The sequence below is a fragment of the Aphanomyces astaci genome (genome assembly GCF_000520075.1).
Source record: "Aphanomyces astaci strain APO3 unplaced genomic scaffold supercont1.48, whole genome shotgun sequence".
Taxonomy (NCBI): Eukaryota; Oomycota; class Saprolegniomycetes; order Saprolegniales; family Verrucalvaceae; genus Aphanomyces; species Aphanomyces astaci.
In genome coordinates this window covers 286933-305778 of record NW_009798311.1, presented here as the reverse complement: position 1 = coordinate 305778, position 18846 = coordinate 286933, and the positions used below count along the sequence as shown (strand labels likewise).

General features: G+C 47.0%; 6 protein-coding genes across 6 annotated transcripts; 4 read left to right on the top strand and 2 right to left on the bottom strand.

The window, feature by feature from the left end:
• Positions 1-430: 430 nt before the first annotated feature.
• On the bottom strand, positions 431-2906 carry H257_13419 (TKL protein kinase). The gene has a single exon (XM_009840919.1). It carries the CDS (start codon positions 2792-2794, stop codon positions 518-520), a length of 2277 nt encoding a protein of 758 aa, XP_009839221.1. The 5' UTR covers positions 2795-2906; the 3' UTR covers positions 431-517.
• A 923-nt stretch (positions 2907-3829) lies between these two features.
• On the top strand, positions 3830-4389 carry H257_13418 (hypothetical protein; the record flags this gene model as incomplete). The annotated part of the gene is made up of 3 exons (XM_009840918.1): positions 3830-4028; positions 4085-4191; positions 4246-4389. The coding sequence occupies 3 exons, from the start codon at positions 3830-3832 to the stop codon at positions 4387-4389; spliced, it is 450 nt and encodes a 149-aa protein (XP_009839220.1).
• A 6010-nt stretch (positions 4390-10399) lies between these two features.
• Positions 10400-11081, top strand: H257_13417 (hypothetical protein; the record flags this gene model as incomplete). The annotated part of the gene is made up of 4 exons (XM_009840917.1): positions 10400-10448; positions 10521-10741; positions 10793-10907; positions 11053-11081. The coding sequence occupies 4 exons, from the start codon at positions 10400-10402 to the stop codon at positions 11079-11081; spliced, it is 414 nt and encodes a 137-aa protein (XP_009839219.1).
• Positions 11082-11682: 601 nt separating this feature from the next.
• Positions 11683-12381, top strand: H257_13416 (hypothetical protein; the record flags this gene model as incomplete). The annotated part of the gene is made up of 1 exon (XM_009840916.1): positions 11683-12381. One exon carries the CDS (start codon positions 11683-11685, stop codon positions 12379-12381), a length of 699 nt encoding a protein of 232 aa, XP_009839218.1.
• Positions 12382-12401: 20 nt separating this feature from the next.
• On the bottom strand, positions 12402-13545 carry H257_13415 (hypothetical protein; the record flags this gene model as incomplete). The annotated part of the gene is made up of 2 exons (XM_009840915.1): positions 12402-13022; positions 13342-13545. 2 exons carry the CDS (start codon positions 13543-13545, stop codon positions 12402-12404), a joined length of 825 nt encoding a protein of 274 aa, XP_009839217.1.
• A 2983-nt stretch (positions 13546-16528) lies between these two features.
• Positions 16529-16942, top strand: H257_13414 (hypothetical protein; the record flags this gene model as incomplete). Its single annotated transcript, XM_009840914.1, has 3 exons — positions 16529-16626; positions 16731-16851; positions 16910-16942. The coding sequence occupies 3 exons, from the start codon at positions 16529-16531 to the stop codon at positions 16940-16942; spliced, it is 252 nt and encodes an 83-aa protein (XP_009839216.1).
• Between the last annotated feature and the right edge of the window lie 1904 nt (positions 16943-18846).

Genomic DNA, 18846 nt, shown 5'->3' with positions numbered 1-18846 from the left:
TGTTCACACATCCCCTATGTTCTATCTACACGGTCAAACTATTATCGGACAAATCCCTCGAAAAATCCCTCTACGCCGAGTCTGGATGCGACAGAAAATATTTAATGTCAAATAATATTCTGACAGTGAATTATTTCTTTTTATATGGGTGGTGAGAATATTTTCAAAAAATATTTCGATGTGACCATGCCATGACGGAATGTGAACTTTCCATGATAGAATAATATCACGTAAACAATGGACAATTGCAGTTCAACCTGTTGTAATTTTTTCTATCACAAAATAGTAAAAATTCGACGCATAAATGTATATAGATTGATAGTAGTACTATGTCCATACATTTGGTACGTAGCAGCCAAACAACACGCAAAAGTTGTCGATTGAAATATAGTCATACTATTATATTTCTGAAAAGTTGCAAAACAAGCTGCTGGTTTCAGACATATTACTTTTTTCGTGGCTGTTAAAATATTAATTCATCCCTTCTTATGACTACATTATATACTCCCAGTAAGTACTACATAGTAGTCGTCCAATTTTGTACTTGGTCATCTCGTTCTTCTAATCGGCGCTGCTGGGTGAGTAGTACATGCAGTATCTCAGACGTCGACGGTCTCTCTGCTGGGTCGTGGGCCATACATCTTAGCGCGAGGAATTTAAACCACACGGGCACATCCGCTGAGAACGACGGCCGCAATTGGTCGTGCAGGACCCTTCGAATCAGCATCATCTCATCTCCTTGTTGATTACAGTGTTGGGCATATGGAGTTTCATGGGTGTCCATTTCCGATAGCACGACGCCAAATGCGTATACATCCACGGCACTCGAGTACGGTTGGAAGAGCAGCATCTCGGGCGCCATCCACCGCAATGTGCCAGCCATCGTGGTCGTCCCGCTGCCGCCAGTATCCTGGACATCGCGCGCACTGCCGAAATCGGCGACTTTTAATATATCAAGATCGTTTTTCGTTTGAAAGAGCAAATTTCTCGACTTGATATCTCGATGCATGTGGTGCATCGAGTGCAGGTAAAACAGCCCTTCGCATACACTGGTGGCCCACTGTAGCCGCGTCGTCCACGTGACGTGGCAGCGCGTGGTGGCAGCTAGGAACGCCCGGAGGTCCCCGCCCCCCATGAGTTCCATCACTGCGTTTAAATCCTGTGGACATGTCCATGTAGCTCCAATAAGGCGTACGATATGCGGCGATTGGATGGCCGCCACCAACGAGATTTCCCGGATAAAGCGCTGCACCGAAGTAGCCGTGTATACGTGAAGCTGTTTGATGGCTACGGGCTGGTTGTGGAAGACGCCGGCGTAAACATCTCCAGATGCCCCCGATGCCAAAAAGTGCCGACGGAGGACTAGCTTGTTGTCGAGTCGATACAGCGCCAGATCGGTCCAGTCTAGCAAGGCCGGGTCGATGGGAATATAAGATGTCGGAGGGTTTGGGATGTGGTTTGGCAGGTCGAGATCGATTGGTTGCGGAGAAGCAACCACTGGCTGGGATATATCATCCACAGAAGTTTGGCGAAATACACAGTACGCGATGATTGCTACAACCACAAGTACGGCAAACGCTATCCACATAGTGTCGGCTGCCCATATACTATCGTTGTCGTGCCGGAGGATGGTTGTTACTCCGGATGATGGGGCTGTCGTCGTTGTAGTAGTACTACTACTAGTAGTAGTACTAGAGAGTAGCACGAGCGAGCCACGGGAGAATGCCACGTCATAGTGTGTTGTCGAGGGGGCAAGGGTCACGGCTTGGCCAGTGCTGTTGACGCCAGTGTAAACGATCGCGACGATGGACGGGGGTAGAACCAAGGACCTGCACGTATCTATGTTGAACACGGACAGATCGGGAATGACGTCGCCAGCTTCAAGGTACAGCAATGAAGATGCCGGCAGTGGGGATATGCACATGGCATAGTCGGAGGAAGGTAGCGGCGGTTGCGCGGCGGCGGACGGAAGCACTTGGAATGACTGCATGAGAAACGTTTTATGGTCGGTGGGCATCATGGCCGTGGAAGTCGTCCATGTCCGAGCCGTGCCTTTGAAATTCGTCGCGCTGTATTGGACGAACAACACTCCTGGATCGAGAGTGATGGACGATGGCTGAATGTCGGTCAAGTCGAACGGCCAATCTTCCATGGAAGGCACGCCGCCGTCGGCGACCGACTGCTGCAACGACAGCAGCGTAAAGTTGGGTCTCGCGAAGAAACGGACGGACGCGGTGGCGTTGCCTAGAGGACGGGGGGAACGAGGCTGCGCGGGCAGTGGGAACGTGGACGGCAGCACCTGCAGCGATCGAACGCGGTTGTTCCAGTCGCCGAGCGAGCCCAACGACCCGCTGTACACGCGGTACGGCCCGAGAAAGTATCGACGCTTGTATCCGACCACGACAGCGTTCGGAGGAATGTGCATGCTGCTCATTCTCATGTCCATGTTGTTGTCGATGACTGGGAGCCGCGCGCCAACGGGAACCACGACCGGCGCGAACGTCGTGTCGCCCGTGTCCACGAGCAGATGCACGTCGTCGGCGCGGTCGATAACTGCGAAGGACAAGACGTTGAACCCAGCAGGCAGTGTCGATGACGTCGAGTCCACGCGCACGGGGATGCCGTTGAAGTTGACGAGAGGGAACGCGAAGAGCGCGAGGCCAGCCGGCACCCGCCAGGACCGGAACGCGCAGGGTGCCTTCCATGCTGTCACGTCCGTGATGTTGAGCATCGGGGGCAAGACGACCGCCGGGCCCACAAAATTGGCGGCCGAGAAGCACTCGATCGCTGCCATCTTGTCTCGGGTCGCTCACTCACTGCAGTGACCACACCCACCATATGCTGCAGAACTGTGCAGAAAAATTGTCAATTACTTTCGCTCACGTTAATCCGATATCAAAATGTGCTTAAATTATGAGCATGGTTGTCGAAAGAAAGTGTGGGGTAATTTTGACAGGATTATATTTCCATTTGACTGTGAATCTGAAAGTACATGTATATATCCATATGTAATCCACTCATATGAAGGAGCTAACCAATCAACATGTTTCACACCTCAAACTTTACCCAATCATGAAAACTAACAGTAAACTCACATCGTTTACTGTTAAATCCTACCATGCGTTACTCCATATGAAATGGACAGTGCAGGGGGCTATCCGGGCATCCAGTTACGGATACTACCCCAATTATCCGTAAAAATGGACCAACAATAGTCGAAGTTCGTTTGTGGGTTGCTTGGTGTTGAAGATACCGGTATTGTGAATTCCGCTGAAATTTGCCGTTTTGGGGTGGTTTGACCCTTTGACGTGAAGTGGCAATAAATCGACCTCACGATTTGATTCGCCAAAAATACCTTAATTCAGCCAATGAAACAGTATTTCCCTGAGCGGCGACACAACAGCGTGATCGCCGACACAGTTTACCACCACTGCCTATTCGTCTGTAGTCTCGGGTTCTCGTGCAAACATGTACTACGTCTCATGTTTTCATGAAACACTTAGTTACTCAAATCTACCGGTTCATAAGCTCACAGATAAGCAAGTCCGAGGATAACACAGCCGCGGTAAATAAAATAAAATAACAAAAGTGCCGAAGTAGAAAACCCTTCTCGATTGGCTATATTTATTCGAATTTAGATAAGCCAATCAAGAACTTAATTACCTGTGATTGGCTGGATTCAAACATTTAAACACAATCAAACACGGAGACGACTGACAGTGTGAATCTCTCCAAGAATGGATAACCCAAGCGCCGGCAGCGCCGGTACACAAAAGGGGAACACAAGGCTTGCCTCAGCGAGTTTAGTGCTACCACTGGTGTCAATGAGATGGACTTCTGCCGTCGCAAGAACATCGCATACTCGACCTGGCAGGACTGGCAGGCGCGGCGTGACAAGAACCTGGCCAGCAGACGACACAGCCGTAACGCAACGTTGGGAGGTCAGGGTCTCCAGGAGCTCATTCCCTTCAACGACGAACTGCTGGTGTACATGCGAGACCGGAGGGGATCTGGACGATATGTTCGATGTTCATCTCATGCGGTGGGTCAAAAACAAGCCAACAAAATGTCGTGACTGGTTCAGTACTTGTCTTCCAAGAAGAGCTCGTGGCGTACAAATTGTTTCGAACACTGCTGTTGCGCTTTTTCTACCGCCACCGATTCTTTAACCGTGTTCCGTGCAAGGGTAAGGTATCTCATCAAGTCTTGGAATCTGTGTGGTTGGGATATGTGGCGACGTTTTAGGACAAGTACGCTCAGTACGACAAGAGTCAGATTCTCAACGTCGATGAAACAGCAATCTTCTACGATTTGCCGCCGGGCAAGACACTCGCCGAAATCGGAATGGATGCAAGGTGTCTGACGGAGCAAAGCACTCTGACCGATTGACGGCAGTCTTGACTGTTCGAGCTGACGGTATGTCCTACAATACTTATTTCTTTCTAATGCTGTAGTAGGTCTAAAATTGCCTGTACTGTTCATTGTGAAAGGCCTACCGGGTGGTGTGATCTAGTGCCAGAAACTGGACACGTATCCCTCGGGCCATCATTATGCTGTCCAAGTTAACGCTTGGATGGACGAACGTGTGTGATGTATCTATCTCGACGAGGTTGTGGCGCCTTGGGTGTAAGACGCGTCTGTGTTGTTGGTCGACAATTTGGCTTGTCATGTGTCCGAAAAGTATTATGACAAGGTGGCTGAAACACTGTTCAGTGTTGTAGAATCTTTGTCCCCGAACTCCACGAGCCGGTGTCAGCCACTGCATGTTGGTGTCGTGGGACCACTGAAAGCTATGCTCAAAACTGCTTGGCTGTTGGAGGAAGACAATCGACTTGGTGACGAGATTATTAGTACTGTAGTGAAATCTTTTGAAAGGCCAATTCCCACAGTATTTGAAATATAATATATGTTGGTATGATGTGTGGGGACTTGCGAGCTTGTTGAAGTCGGCAGGAGGTTCTCAGGTAAACCCCCCCCTCCGGAATCGATTGCGCTTGTCAGAATTTGAATTGGACTCAAATTGCTCGAAAATGCGACATTTTCATTTGTAACGATACGGTGTCACTGAGTGGTTGAATAATTCTTTATTTTGTCCAATGAGATGCCAGAATCTTTCCATGCCACAGGCTTGACGAAACGAAGTTTTTTATAATTTGCTCGATGACGTACCACTCTCCATACAAATTCCAAATCACTGCAATAGTTGCACTTACCGGGTTTTGCCGCAACCCACTGTAGTACGGTTACATTCGGGGTACATGTGCGCACGTAATTGCTCTCGATGGGAGTGCACTGTGGCGTAGTTTCCTTGAACCTAGCGATATCGATGATGATGGCCGGTATCGGTGATGGTGACGTCGGCGATCGCTTCGATGGGCAAGTTTCGAATTGCACCTTCTTGTGCTCAACGGAACCTCTATATATCTATAAACTATACCAATACAGAGGTTTTGATCGGTTCTGAAACCACCCCTCTGTTCGATTCAACCAATCGAACATGGAAATTTCTAGCAGAACCCACAATAGGAAAATCATACAAGTATAAACCAACTTACCACTACAGGGAACGACGCTGAGTAACGGCGCGGGAATAAAATTTCAAATCAGCCAATAATAATCAGCGATATCGTTACCTCGACTATGATTGGTGGGATTTTTCCCGGCACAATTTAAACAAATTTCCACCCCACTACTTGATAACCTTGAATGTCAGTGCTACCTACAGCCACAGTGCTGCCAACGAAGCCTCGACACAAGATTTCAATACGGACATACCGGGATTCGTGGAGTGAGCATTGCGCGTCTGTTCAAGGGAGATACTGGGGGGGGAGTTGTGTATTCTATGGCTTGTAGTTCCATTGACCCATACCGTATACTTTTTTTCTTTACTTGAATAGAGTATTAAATTATAGTATTTTTATAAGCGGTCATGTCACATTTTGTTGGTCCCCATGGGAGGTGCAAATCCACAGACTATATGTGTCGCGCATTATGTGTAACGTCGTTAGGCATTTTTATGACCTTGATCCCTTGTGATAATTAGTTTCCTGCAAGAATGAGAACCTGAAAACCATGGCATCGATGTCTTCCTAGTACTAATTACGCATTATATTTATATCCTTTGTAATCTTATATTCACAGCTCATTTTTTCATTCGATACTTTTTATATATTTTGGTTTTGTGATCCTCAATTGGCCAATTCGAACCGCCTCTCTGTCCAATCACAAGTCCTCATCACGCCGTTACTCAGCGTCGTTCCCTGTACTACGCTGCGAATGGCCGCGCACCCCACACAGATACAGAGAGCGTTCAAGGCGCGACGAAATCCTGATAATTGTGGCCTCCAATGCGAATTCGCAGCAACTGTTGCAAATCGATTTTACGTAGCGACTTCATCCCGTTAGTGTTGCACTGAGAAAATCCCGTTAACAGATGATTCACACATTTGAATTGTCCCTCAAAGGCATAGTTTGACTGTTGAGTTTTTTTCCCAATATATGATCTTGATTAAAGTATACTGGATTATAAAAAAATAAAAAAATACTATATTGACCTCAATTTTCACTCTCTATTGTGACTCATGCAAAACTATTACCTAAAGTTAATGCCGCCAACATTTGATTGCATTGGAACATCGATGCCTTAATCTGACCTAAAAATGATCGGATGTGGTACGAACAGCATGCCGTCGGTCGACAGCAAGTAGTTTTGGATGTTGATCAGGTCGAGTGGGTTTCAAGATGGATTCGAGGGATGGAACGTAGCTGACCAGTTTTTCGGCTGGCCTATGAACACTTCGCTGAAGTCGACCACGGCTGCCATGATGCCGACAACCAGTTATTGCCTTCGTCCGCTCGTAGAGGAGAATGCGCCGCTCATGGCTCTTCAATGGAACACAATCCATGTCCTTGGCCTTGTGTGCAGCAGACGTGGCAGAAATGAACTGGACCCATATGTTAGGGTCCTTGAAAAGCCCTTGGCAAAGCACGTGGTCGCCGTCAAAACTCGTCAGACACCGGTAGCTTCTTGAAATCGTCAGGGGCATTTCAACACTTCCAGTTTTGAACTTCAAGTACGCGCACACTTTTCGCTCACATGGCTGGGGGTTACGCGGGGAATCCACACGGAGAACTAGAAACGACGAATAGTCAACGACATTCCCGCACATACACTTGACTAATTCGATTGCACTCAACACGAATGCGTTGGGCGATCAATATTTTACCGAAAGGAGTCGGTGTAGGAACACTTTACGCAATTTTTATTCAATTAATACATGTATTTTACCAAAAAAAAAGTGGGTGTAGGATTACAGTCACCGAGGGAGTGGTTCGCCTATCGAACTTGCTCAACGTGCAACTATTATTTTATCCAATAATATAGTACCAAAAGTTTAACGACTTGTGATTGGATAATGAATATATTTTCCCACCGGCGCGAGTTAATTTAAATATGTGCCACACTTTTCATTCACGAATTGATGAGCTCCTTGTCAACCCTTCGGACTAAAAAGCGCGGCTACGCTATATCAGTCAAACTCGATGCACTTGCTATGATGGCAAGTATGTCGGACTACAAGGTATCCGAAAACCTTGGCATACCCCGGCGCACCATGCGTTCTTGGTTTGACCAGCGCGATGAAATCACCGCCTTCCAAGGGAACAAGAAGCGAATGAAAGTCAGCCCTGGTGGGCGCCGCGAGATGTTCTCTGACCCCGAGGGATTGGTCGACTTTATCGTCGAAATGCGAGTTCGTGAACGAGCATTGACAACAACTCACATTATCAACTGGATTAAGCGCTACCAGAGTCAGTGGCTTCGGCTCTATCTTATTGACAAGCAAGCTGGCACTGGCTACCAAAGCCTGCTCCGTCTCCTTCAGCAGTTCTGCCGCCGCCATGGTTACAGTCGTCAACGCGCCGGCCACCGCAAGAAGTCGCACGCTGCACTAGCTAACGTTCGCGACGAGTTTGCCGAGGAGTTCCATCGCTTGTACAGCGCCTTCCACGATGACAGCGTCTACAACGTCGATGAAACTGGGTTCTATTACGACATGCCTCCCAAGTACATCTGGTCGATCCGCGGAGGTGATGCCAAGGTGTCCTCTGGGGAAAAGCACTCCCTCCGGATGACTGTGGCCCTTACCGTGCGTGCCGATGGATCCAAGTTGCCGCTTCTTTTTGTCGTGCGGGGACTTCCAGGTGGCCGCATCGAGACGCAGGAGCTTCCGACTTACCCTGCTGGCCACGTATACGCTGTTCAGCAAAATGCCTGGATGGACAACAATGTGTGGAGACTGTACCTGCGCACCTTGCTGCTGCCTTGTGTTGAGGCGCCGTCTGTCATCTTGGTCGACAACTTCGAGTCTCACGTGAGTGATGAGTCCTACAGTATCGTTGAAGATGAGCTCAGCTGTCTGTTGGTTCCATTACCTCCAAACGCCACGTCCACGTGCCAGCCATTGGACGTAGGGGTCATGGCGCCGTTCAAACGCTTCCTGCGTGACGAGTGGTTGGCCGAGGAAATCATCGATGGTGAGGATGGAGACGAGTTTGACTCACCTTGTGCTGCGCAAAAGCGTCTCGTAATGATCAACAGGGCGATCCGGGCGTGGGAGAAAGTCATTGAAATCGTCATCCGCGAGAGCTTTGCCAAAGCAATTCCAAGTGCTTAAACGACAGCCACTCTTTGTCATTCTTTTTAATTGTGAAATAATATAGGTTTGAAAAGGATTGTATTGGAATTTGTACATATTTTTATAAAATATCTATATTTAAATAAAGGTGGAAAAAGCATTGCGCCAACCGCGTCAAACGCTTATCTTTAACCTCGTTCTTTGGTATCCATCGTAATATATTCTTAAGTTTTTAAGAATTTATGCCCTGCTTAACCAAATGCAGAAATTCTTTCACACCTTGCAGTGGAGTGCTCTCGTTTTTCATAACCTGTCAAAACAACAAATTATTATTTGAGCTGCGAATAAAAATACACACCAGTCACTTTCATTGGCTGTAAACTTTGTCGTACTTCGAAGTATGGCGGCCAATCATTCACAAGCATGAGCAGAAAACTCGAAGTACCACACAGGCGAACCACTCCCTCGGTGACTGTACTGTACTTGCGGTGGTTTGAATTTATCTTCTGTCTGGAGGATGTGCCCAATTTATCTGCAACGGTTAACGGGATTTTCTTAGCGTAACATAACGGGACTAAGTCGCTACTATAAATCAATTTGCAACAGTTGCGAATTGGCATTGGAGGGTACTATGACCAGGAGTTCGCCGCACCTTGAACATTATCTGCAACTGGGTGCGCGACCTTTCACCATGTAGCGGAGGTAGACTGCTTCAGATTTTCGTGAGGGGTTCAACGAATTACCAGGGGTTAGCGATAGCAAACCACTGGTGAGACGCCAACCCCGGTGAACGAAGACTACACTTCGATCGTACCTAATGTAGGCTCCATGGCACTGGGGTTCTGATGTTTCAAGGCTCTTCGTGGGGCACGTTCTTCCGTACACATTTCGTTTATTTCGATGCACTCAAATGATGTTTCATGCCCGAAGAGACATTCCAAATTCCTGTCAGCACACTTGCGCAGCGGCGTGTTTGTGATGGATGCAGGGGAAAAAGTGGGTTATTTATCCACCCGTTTCTAAGAAAATGATGGATGCTACTTCGAATATGACAAGATGAACTATATGGTAAACCAATCAGAAGTTCGGCCCAGAATAACCAAAAATCTCTCGGTTATGATTGGGTAGACTTTCAGAAACTTCGTTAGTACCTCTTATGACAACTAGCTTGTCGTTGCTTGTACTGTACTCCTCAGCCAAATCTCAGAACTGTCTCAAACGGAATACATTGTTTGACAGTAAAAGTTGACGAAAGTAACCCACGTCAATAAAATAAATTTTTCGGAACCTGGGAATCATAACGAATAGATCCAATTGGATAAAATTGACTGCACGGTATTCTGAATCAAAGATTATGCTCAGCTGTGATTGGCCCAACTCAATTTGAAATTTGAAACTTCACACATCCATGTCAAAATGGCATTCTACGAAAGGATGCGCCAGCCACCATGCAGTTCGCTTGCCCTTGAACCATTGTATCAATCAGATCTCTGTTGTCGTCGTTTAATTGTTGTACTTTAGGCCAATCAGAGAATTCGACCTCGGATTCGTCGTGACATGGTCTTTAGGCCCTGGATGGGGAAAGTTTCGTCCATGTATATGCCTTGCAAGCATGGACAAATTAGTTTTGATTGGATAGAATTATCCGGTAACGGGATGTTATTCATGCTCAACTTGGCTTGAGAAGCGGGGACGAGTCGTTCACGCTCGTTCATGTTTCACACTGTCAATCAGAAGCTTTTCAAGTTGGAGGGAGCACCCTAATGGACGAGAACGCGAAGAAAGTCGATGCTGGAAATGCAGACAACGAAGGTACAAACACGACATACTATGTTATGAAACAGCACCTTAACTCAACTCACAATATATCATGAATCACATTAGACTCCGACGTTCGTCAAGACAAGCCGGCAAAGCGGCAAGTGCCAAGGGGGATGCTCTGGTGCGACCGAAGCGTCGACACGTTGTTCTCGCTCTGGTACAATTCCCCTCTGGTGTCCAGATTCGACTCGAAGAACAACAGTGGCAAGCGTGTGGCGTACGTGATGCTGGTGCCAGAGCTCAGCGTCGTGAATTCGTCGCAAAGCAGGTGCAAGACAAGGTGCGTGCATTTCTCGTACAGTCATTTCAAGACTGATTGACTTGTATTCAAATAGTTTGCCAAGATGAAATCGGAATGGTCCGCGTCGAAGCCAAGTTTGCCCAGTCCAACGGGGACCTTGTCCAAGGCTCAACTTCCAATGCACTATGGCATCATGCTGGAGTACTGGCGTACTAAGGTGGGGTACAAAAGGGAATCCCTCATGAGCACGGATGATTATATCGAGGATGACAACGTGGTCGTATTGGATGGTATAAATTATATATATAGATATTACGTACTAGTATATATTAATGAGCTATTATATAAATGTAGACGAGGAGGACGACGTTGATAAAGACTGAAGATCCACAAAACAAGGAGCAAAAGAAAAACAGTGTGGAAAAGAAGCCCAAAGACGCTGCAGCGTCATTGGAAGATGGATTTAATTCCATCAAGGAGGGATTGATGTTTTGGGGCCATCGCTTTCTGGTGTCCAACCCCAAGCTGCGCCTGGTGCTACACTGGACGATGTTCTTACTGCAATTAAGGCCCACACAACTGCCACCTTCTCTTCGAACGAGTGTTGGGAAAGCCGACGGTAGCGTTCAGGTAGTTCGTGGCGTAGGCAATCGACGAGCCGGCGAACGTAGCTTAGCTGCATCGCATATTGGCCTTGAAACATTGTTCATACTGAGCATTGAGTCAAAGTCGACTTTTGTAACGGTGGGTATATTGAACTTGTCACACGGACGTCTATAGAGGACGGTGTCTAACTTTTTACTGGTAGGATTTACGCTTGTAAGCTATACCAGCCCCACGAGACAAAAGCAGAGTCTACCTCTCAAACATAGTTATGGAAACTGTCAAAAATAATGCTCAATCCCCATAATTGACCAATTGTATGGAATCAATTCCATTCTGTACATTTTCAAACGACTCGTGGTCCCAGTGTCGACGCCGACCATGACCACACCAGTGAAGCGACGCAACTACACCGATGAGGAGTATCTGATGCTCCTGCGCCAAGTCTCTCTCGAACTGCCGTTTTTGGCGCGCCGTGGCCTCATCATGGACAAGTGGACGGCTGTAGCGCGGGCCCTTGTCGCGTCCGACGAGTTTACACGCACCGACCTCGATGCCAAGAAGGCGAACAACCGCTTTAATGCCCTTATTGACAGCCACCGCAAGCACAACAAATATTCAGAACGAGCATCCGGGGTCTCCGAGGAAGTTTCAGAGAAGGTCCTTCTGTTGGACGACCTTCTCGCTGTATTCGACGACGCGAAGGACGAGGAGGCAAAGCGTGTTGTATCAACACAAAAGGCCAACCAGCACATTGAAAACTTGGGCAGCATTGTCCGCGACGAAGCAATGATGTCGTTGGGCAAACGAAAGCAAGCATGCGATGTCGAAGGTGCTGTCGGTGGCGGCAGCAACAAGGTGGTCAAAATGATGGCTATTCTCAATGAACAGGCGAAGTCTGACCTCGAATTTAAGAAGGAAAAGTACAACAGTGAGATTGAAGAGCGTCGCCAAGATCGTGAATTACTGCTGGGGCATATTCGTCAGCAAAATGAGGCGATGCAAAAACAACAAGAGTTAATGCAACAACAACAGGAGACGTTGTTAAAATTGATGAGTGCCATCATTAATAAAATTTGAAGTACGATCTTGTTAATACGTTAAATTTCTACAATTTCGAGCGTATCTAGATATTCCTTTAAACTTGGAGGCTCCATGTCAAAAAAATCACTGATTTGATTTCCTCTAAAGTGACAGCAATGACAATTGGTGAGTAGCATGGCAATTGATACAATCTTGGCCACGGGGGAAAGTTGAATCTTGGACAACATTTTAAATGTGATAAATGACCACAACGTCTTCAGGATTTTGAAGTTCCACTCCACAGATTGGCGTACCCGGCTCATCCACTTGTTGAACTCGCGCTTTCGCTCAGAAATATTGTTTCCTTTGTAACCCGACAAGAGAAATTCCACAACACCATACGCTGGGTCACCATATAGGTACTTGGATGCAAACACGTCCGGGTGCAGTCCAAAGAATTCAAGCAGCTTGCTGGACCTGAGCATGGTGGCGTCGTGACGACGACCCTCGATTGGGCCGAAGAAGTGCACACAGATGCCATCGGGGCACGTCACAGCTTGGTAGTTGAGGCAGTGAATCCGCTTGTGGCCGCTGTAGATTTGTTTTTGCAGGTTATTGCCATCCCCCGACGATTGAATACGGCACGTTTGGACCTTTGTCCCGTCAATAAATCCGTAGACGTTACGTAGCGGCGAGCCCTTTCGAGCAACAGCGTCGCAATATCTATAAATATCAATTATAAGTAATTAAAAATGATTTTAGCAACCCAATATTTTACTACATCACGTTACTAGTATGTCGAATTACCTTTGGATATTTTTTGCTACAAGTCTCAAATTGAAGTAGAGTAGGTTTCCCCATATCTCGTACAACAAGTTAATGGCGTACATCACAAATAGACGAGCGGGATCGTCCAAATGTTTTGGACATCCCGTGCAACCTTGTTGGAAATGCCATCCGACCGAGGACAATACACATTGCTTCGTCACGCAAAGCACGGCTCCGGTTTTCGGTTACCACCACCGCTGGTAGGCCGAGGTAGTAGCCGAGTTTGCGGATGCCCACGACGTCAAAGCGGTAGTCGAGCACTGCGTTAGCATCCGTCATATCGTCCAGGTTGAAACGGACTTCGGGGATCAGTGGCCGTTCGACGTGTTGTGTGGCCAGCAGGGCAAGGACGAATTGGCGTTGACGCATGGTCTTAGCCAGCGACAGAAGCATGACTCCGTCTGTCTGCGTGATTGGCATGAGTCGTCGTCCTTCGGTGGCGATGGTGAGATCACAGTGTATCCGGAATAACTTAACCGGATGAATGTATGGATGGTGACTGGAATTGTGCTAAATCAAATATATTATATTCCAGACCGTATCCATAAGGCGGTTGTTGTCAAAAATGTGCGGAATGGATGCGGTCTGGAAAAGTTGCTAAACCTCTCTAATGTGGCCGTTCGAATGAAATGGAAAACAGACTCGGACTGGGTGGTGCTGTCATTTTTTCGCGAAAAGAAGGCCCAAGGTTGGGTGGTTACATCACTCCAAACACAACGGATCGGGGTACCAGTCCCCCCACGATAGCGAGCTCGGTTGCACTTACTCTGCCACGAAGTTTCAATTCCGATGTTAGAAGTGTGCACCAAAATCACTCGACGATAGGGCCCATTTGCAACACACTGGTTGGTCAAGACAGCCTAGTTGTTAGCTACGTGGGGTGGCATATCGGACGTTGACATGATGCAAGTTCTCGCCACAAGTCCCTTCACTTGGCAAACCGATACAACCAAGACCCCAAGCTGTGCCTGAATTCGCCAAAAGACAACGGGATATAATTTACACAAGAGTAGTAATGATTAAATGTTGAGCTCATCCTGATCATGTAGTGCTGGTGTAATCTTCAAGTACACACATTCCACAATGGCCCTCTATATTCGACTCCAGCCTACAATCCGCGTCAGAGTTGAATCTTGGTCAAAATGAAGCGCGACACTCAGAGAACACACCACGACATTCGCACTGGGTTTAATCTTTTCTGACAACCTGAAGAAATTTGACTCCCATGACCCGGCAGTATTTGTCATGGCGTGCACGGTTGGCGTTACCATCGGTGACAAGGAGGCAGAAATCGACATGCTGGTGGCAACGTTGGACCGAAAGACGTGTGGATTTTCTCTGGAAGCCCGCCGACTAGTACAGCTATTGTCTGAGTATTTCTCAGCAAGTGGCCTCAGTGTCGCGAGCTCCGCTACAGGTGTCACAGAAGTCACAGTAACTCCAACGACAGATGTTATTCCAAGGTCTGAGGACGCAGTGGCCTGTGGTACTGGTATCCTACGTCCAATCTCAAGCGCAAGTGTCGCGGAGATTATGACTTGTTGGACGAACGTGCGAAGCTGGCCACAGCAACCAGCAACGACGGAAAATTCGCATGTATGCGTTGAATTCAAAGCACTGCTTGAAAAATATCGGCGTCAGAATTCACCAAAAGCTTCCGAACGTTCTATTCTCAGTCCATGGGTGCTTGCTTGCGCTGAAGAGTTTACGCGTCGGTGGGGACACGCAGTCCGTTTCAACCATTTCAGTACACTCAAGTGCTGGGGTGTCGCTTAGTGCAGCTGGTCATTATTGAAACGATCGGCTCCACATTCAGCACCACCCAACAAAAACCTGTAAGTCTATAGTGAACTTGCTAGGAGCAGTTTGTGCTACATGCGATTTTGTACGTTGCGGAATACTTTTTATCAGCGTATTCTTGATCTGAAGTTCCCATTTTGTTATCGGTCGATTGTGTTGTCGCGGCTGCTGCTACAGTACTGTCATGCTCAAGTCGAACGAGCGTTCCACTATGGGGTTTTGATTCGGAGATGGCCAAGCATGACAAGAATGGGGGAATGTATGGCGCCTGTACATGAAACTTAAACGTCCAGATACGTCATCGTGCGTTCTAGTCGTTCAAGGCGATGCTGTGGGTTTATCACAGGTAATGCCTTGATTGTAAACGACCAGAGTAAGTGAATACAGTAAACCCTGAAAACCCGCCACCGTTCTCCATCGTGAAATGTATGAAGGATTGAACAAAATTAATCTACTCCTCTGGTCCAAAATAGCTGTCTTGTTGCATATTTTCGAAGATGCAGTTCTTTTTACTTGTAATTTGTATACTTAATATAAATAATTTAGCCACTTGTATACATGTTTAGTATATGCTATACAACATATTTCTACTGAAGCGTATCAAGTGACATCAACCACAACAAGAATCTCGGAAAGTAAAGGCATGCCCACACCGCCATTCGTGGAATATAGTGTCGTAGCTTGTTCAAAAGGCTAGAACTAGGCATCGTTTAGCCTCAGTTGCAATTTCGTGGTCTACAGTCGCCTATCGAAGGTACTACGGTCACGTATGGCGTATGGTATGTTTTGAGCATGTTTGATCATAAATACAACATCATAGAAGCGAGAGAGCCTTGGTAGTGCTTCAAGGGCATTACAATAACCAGATGAACAAGTCGGCGAGATGGGGAGGTATAAAGTTAAGATATGATTCTCTGGCGGGTGATTGAATATTTGCCAATTTGAAGGCCATTTTTCAAGTTCGATAACTTTGTCAAGAGTGTGAATTTTGCGCAGCTTAAAGTATGCAATCAAAGAGGAGATTTTCAGCTTGAATTTACACCAATCAGATACGAACAACCTTTAGCGATCAGGGCGAAAAAATTCCGTGGGTTCGTGTTCACTCGACGATGGGGTGACACCACAAGAAATAATTTTTGTGGATCGATGGGATGGATGAGAGACATGTTAAGGAGGTTGTCCGGCTTGGCCCGCACGATATTGGTCACCGAAAGGCCAATGAAACGTGGGCAAATAGAACCTGTGCCCACGGTGCAGTGGCCATTCCTCATTTTGGGCACACCTGCCAGACAAGATGCAACTGTCGTTTGCACCAACCGATTTTAATTATATAAAAAAATTAAATTTAGAAACACAAGAACTTATTAATATTTTAATAGATTTTGGTTCAGAAGAAAGACCTGCGACTGCCCACGTGGAGCTTACTGAGTTTGTCCTGGATTTGTATGGGGAGTCCTGGACCAATGTCATCGCATTTATCGGAGATAACTGCTCCACCAATGTAGCTTTTGCACGACTCGCCGGGGTGCCATTTATTGGATGCGCCAGCCACCATTTCAACCTCTTTGTGTCCAACATGCTCGCCAACCACGCGACTGTTATTGACATAGTCAACGCTCTCATGACCAAGCTTCGTTTTACTCTGTCGTCCGCTCGTCTGCGTCGTGTGGCCCCGTACGTGCGATTACACTAAGCGCGACACGCTGGAGTTCGACATTCTTCATGTTGAAACGGTACATTGAGCTCAAGCCATTCCTATTGGCTATTGTTGACGACAGTATCGACGTGCTGCGACTCAATATGGTGGAAGATCACGAAGTTGCGGTCCTGCTAGTCACTCTGGAAGACCTCAACTCGATCACGCTCGCCTTACAAGGCGAAGAATGCTCTCTTTTGGACGTGCGCCAAATTTTCGATACGGTTATCGAATATTATCCGGATGCGGTGGGTCATTTAGGTCCGAGCGCGCGAACAAAAAGCCAAGTTTTGAGAGCGGCGTTGACAATGATGAGAGCTGAACAATGTAAAAGCGTGATCAAGCTGCGCAATGAAGAAGATATCGAACGCGGCGGACGTGGCGCTTCCTGTGATGTCGCTGGCCTAGCGGGCGTTGAAGAAGAAGTAGGTGATGCGCGTGACGAGCGGCTTCATGGATTGCCGGTTCATGTGCCCAATGTTCAACACGTCTGAGCGCTTCGTTTCGTCTACTAAGTTAGCCATCGGAGACCGACGTTGCAGTATGACCACGGATAGGGAAAACTTGTTTTTTCCGAATCGACGATATAAAATCCCTTGGTTTTACTTTATGATTTCAATATTTACGAAGCCATCTCCGAAATCTCCCTTATATGGAAGCATACATAACAGATAATTACAGAACGTAGTATCTTGAAGTAAGTACCACAGGGGGGTATGATAATTCGAAAGATTTGACCCAGATGAAACATAAAATAATTATCAGAGCGATAATGGCGAGAGCAAGGTCCATTCATTTTGGATTTTGCTCCCTGCTCCTTCGAACTACTAGTATTTTACTGGTGAGTGAACTCGTGTTTCACTGGCGACAAGTACACTGGATTAGGTGTGTGATATTTATCCACATTTGAGCAGTCGTACAAAGTGTCGAGTTTTTGGGCTTTCGTATAATTTGGCGGGACCTGCAACCTTGGAATCACTTTTTAATCCGCTACACCTCGTACGACAATAGAAGTAAGTCTACGTGTTTGAGCTGGATACAATGGTGGATATTGGCTTCCGTTTACCCTTGCGCTATCGAGCAATCACTGCACAAGGTCCATAGGCGACATGCTTCAAACGACCTGCTTGCTGACGAAGCAAAGCGATTGGCTCCGAACAACAAGCAGCGTGAACGAAGGACAAACTTCTCCGAAGAAACTCGAGAGCTTGAACGCGGACAAGAGGTCACTTAGCGATAGCGCCACGTGGCGGTCGTTGTTTGTGTTGTATGTATTGAAAGTCGCTGTGGTCGTAAATATTTAACTCTGAGTTGCTTAATGGTGCATAAACTAGGTAATTGCAATGTTAAGGTGCATATACACATGAGTTAAATCATGTAAGAGTTATAATAAGACTTCACTTCACGGTGACTAATCGTTGACATCACAGTCGTTCAAAATGCTATCTTGCATGTGACTCTCCACTGTTGCCTTGTAAATGCAGGATTAGGAAATGAATATTGGCTTAGTGGTGGTTGGTGTCGAAGTGGTTGGGCATGGACAGATGTGGTGGTGTGGTAGCTGCTGGCGTCGACCCCTTGCGTGGTACATTCGTGTGCGCGACTGCATGGTGGTTGGCGTCAACGTGGTGGTGGTGTCTGCCGTCGTTGAGGAACGCATATTCAACGACGGCAGACACTACTGCCATGTCAGCACCAACCACCATCCACTGCATTGATGTGTGTGGTGGTAATCAATGTAGTGTTTGGTGGTTGGTGCTGGCGTCGATTCGTGTTCAGTGCACATTAGTTCTAGTAGTACTATCAGTCCGTAGTAGTACTATATGCTATGTACTTACTCGGAGTACGCAGTCTCGACGTCACAACCCATGTACGTGACCGACCATAAGGGTGCCTGATGACACATGTAGCGATGTGACAGGTGGGGTAACGCCTTGCCACCACCTTGCCCGCACCCAGCTCCTAAGTACCTGGCTCATGACGAACCCTAGCTAATGCTTGCCTGGGAATGTGTCTCAAGGGCAAGTATGGCTTAGAATCGCTAGCCTAGTGAAGTTCCCCAATGTCTCAACCGCACCCGCATCCATTGTATACAAAAGTGCATATTAGTGTAGAAGTAGTGAAGTAGATTAAGAAGATTTCATAGTGATGAGGATTAAGGAGATCTTTGTAGATCTTCAGTTAATTCATTGTACATT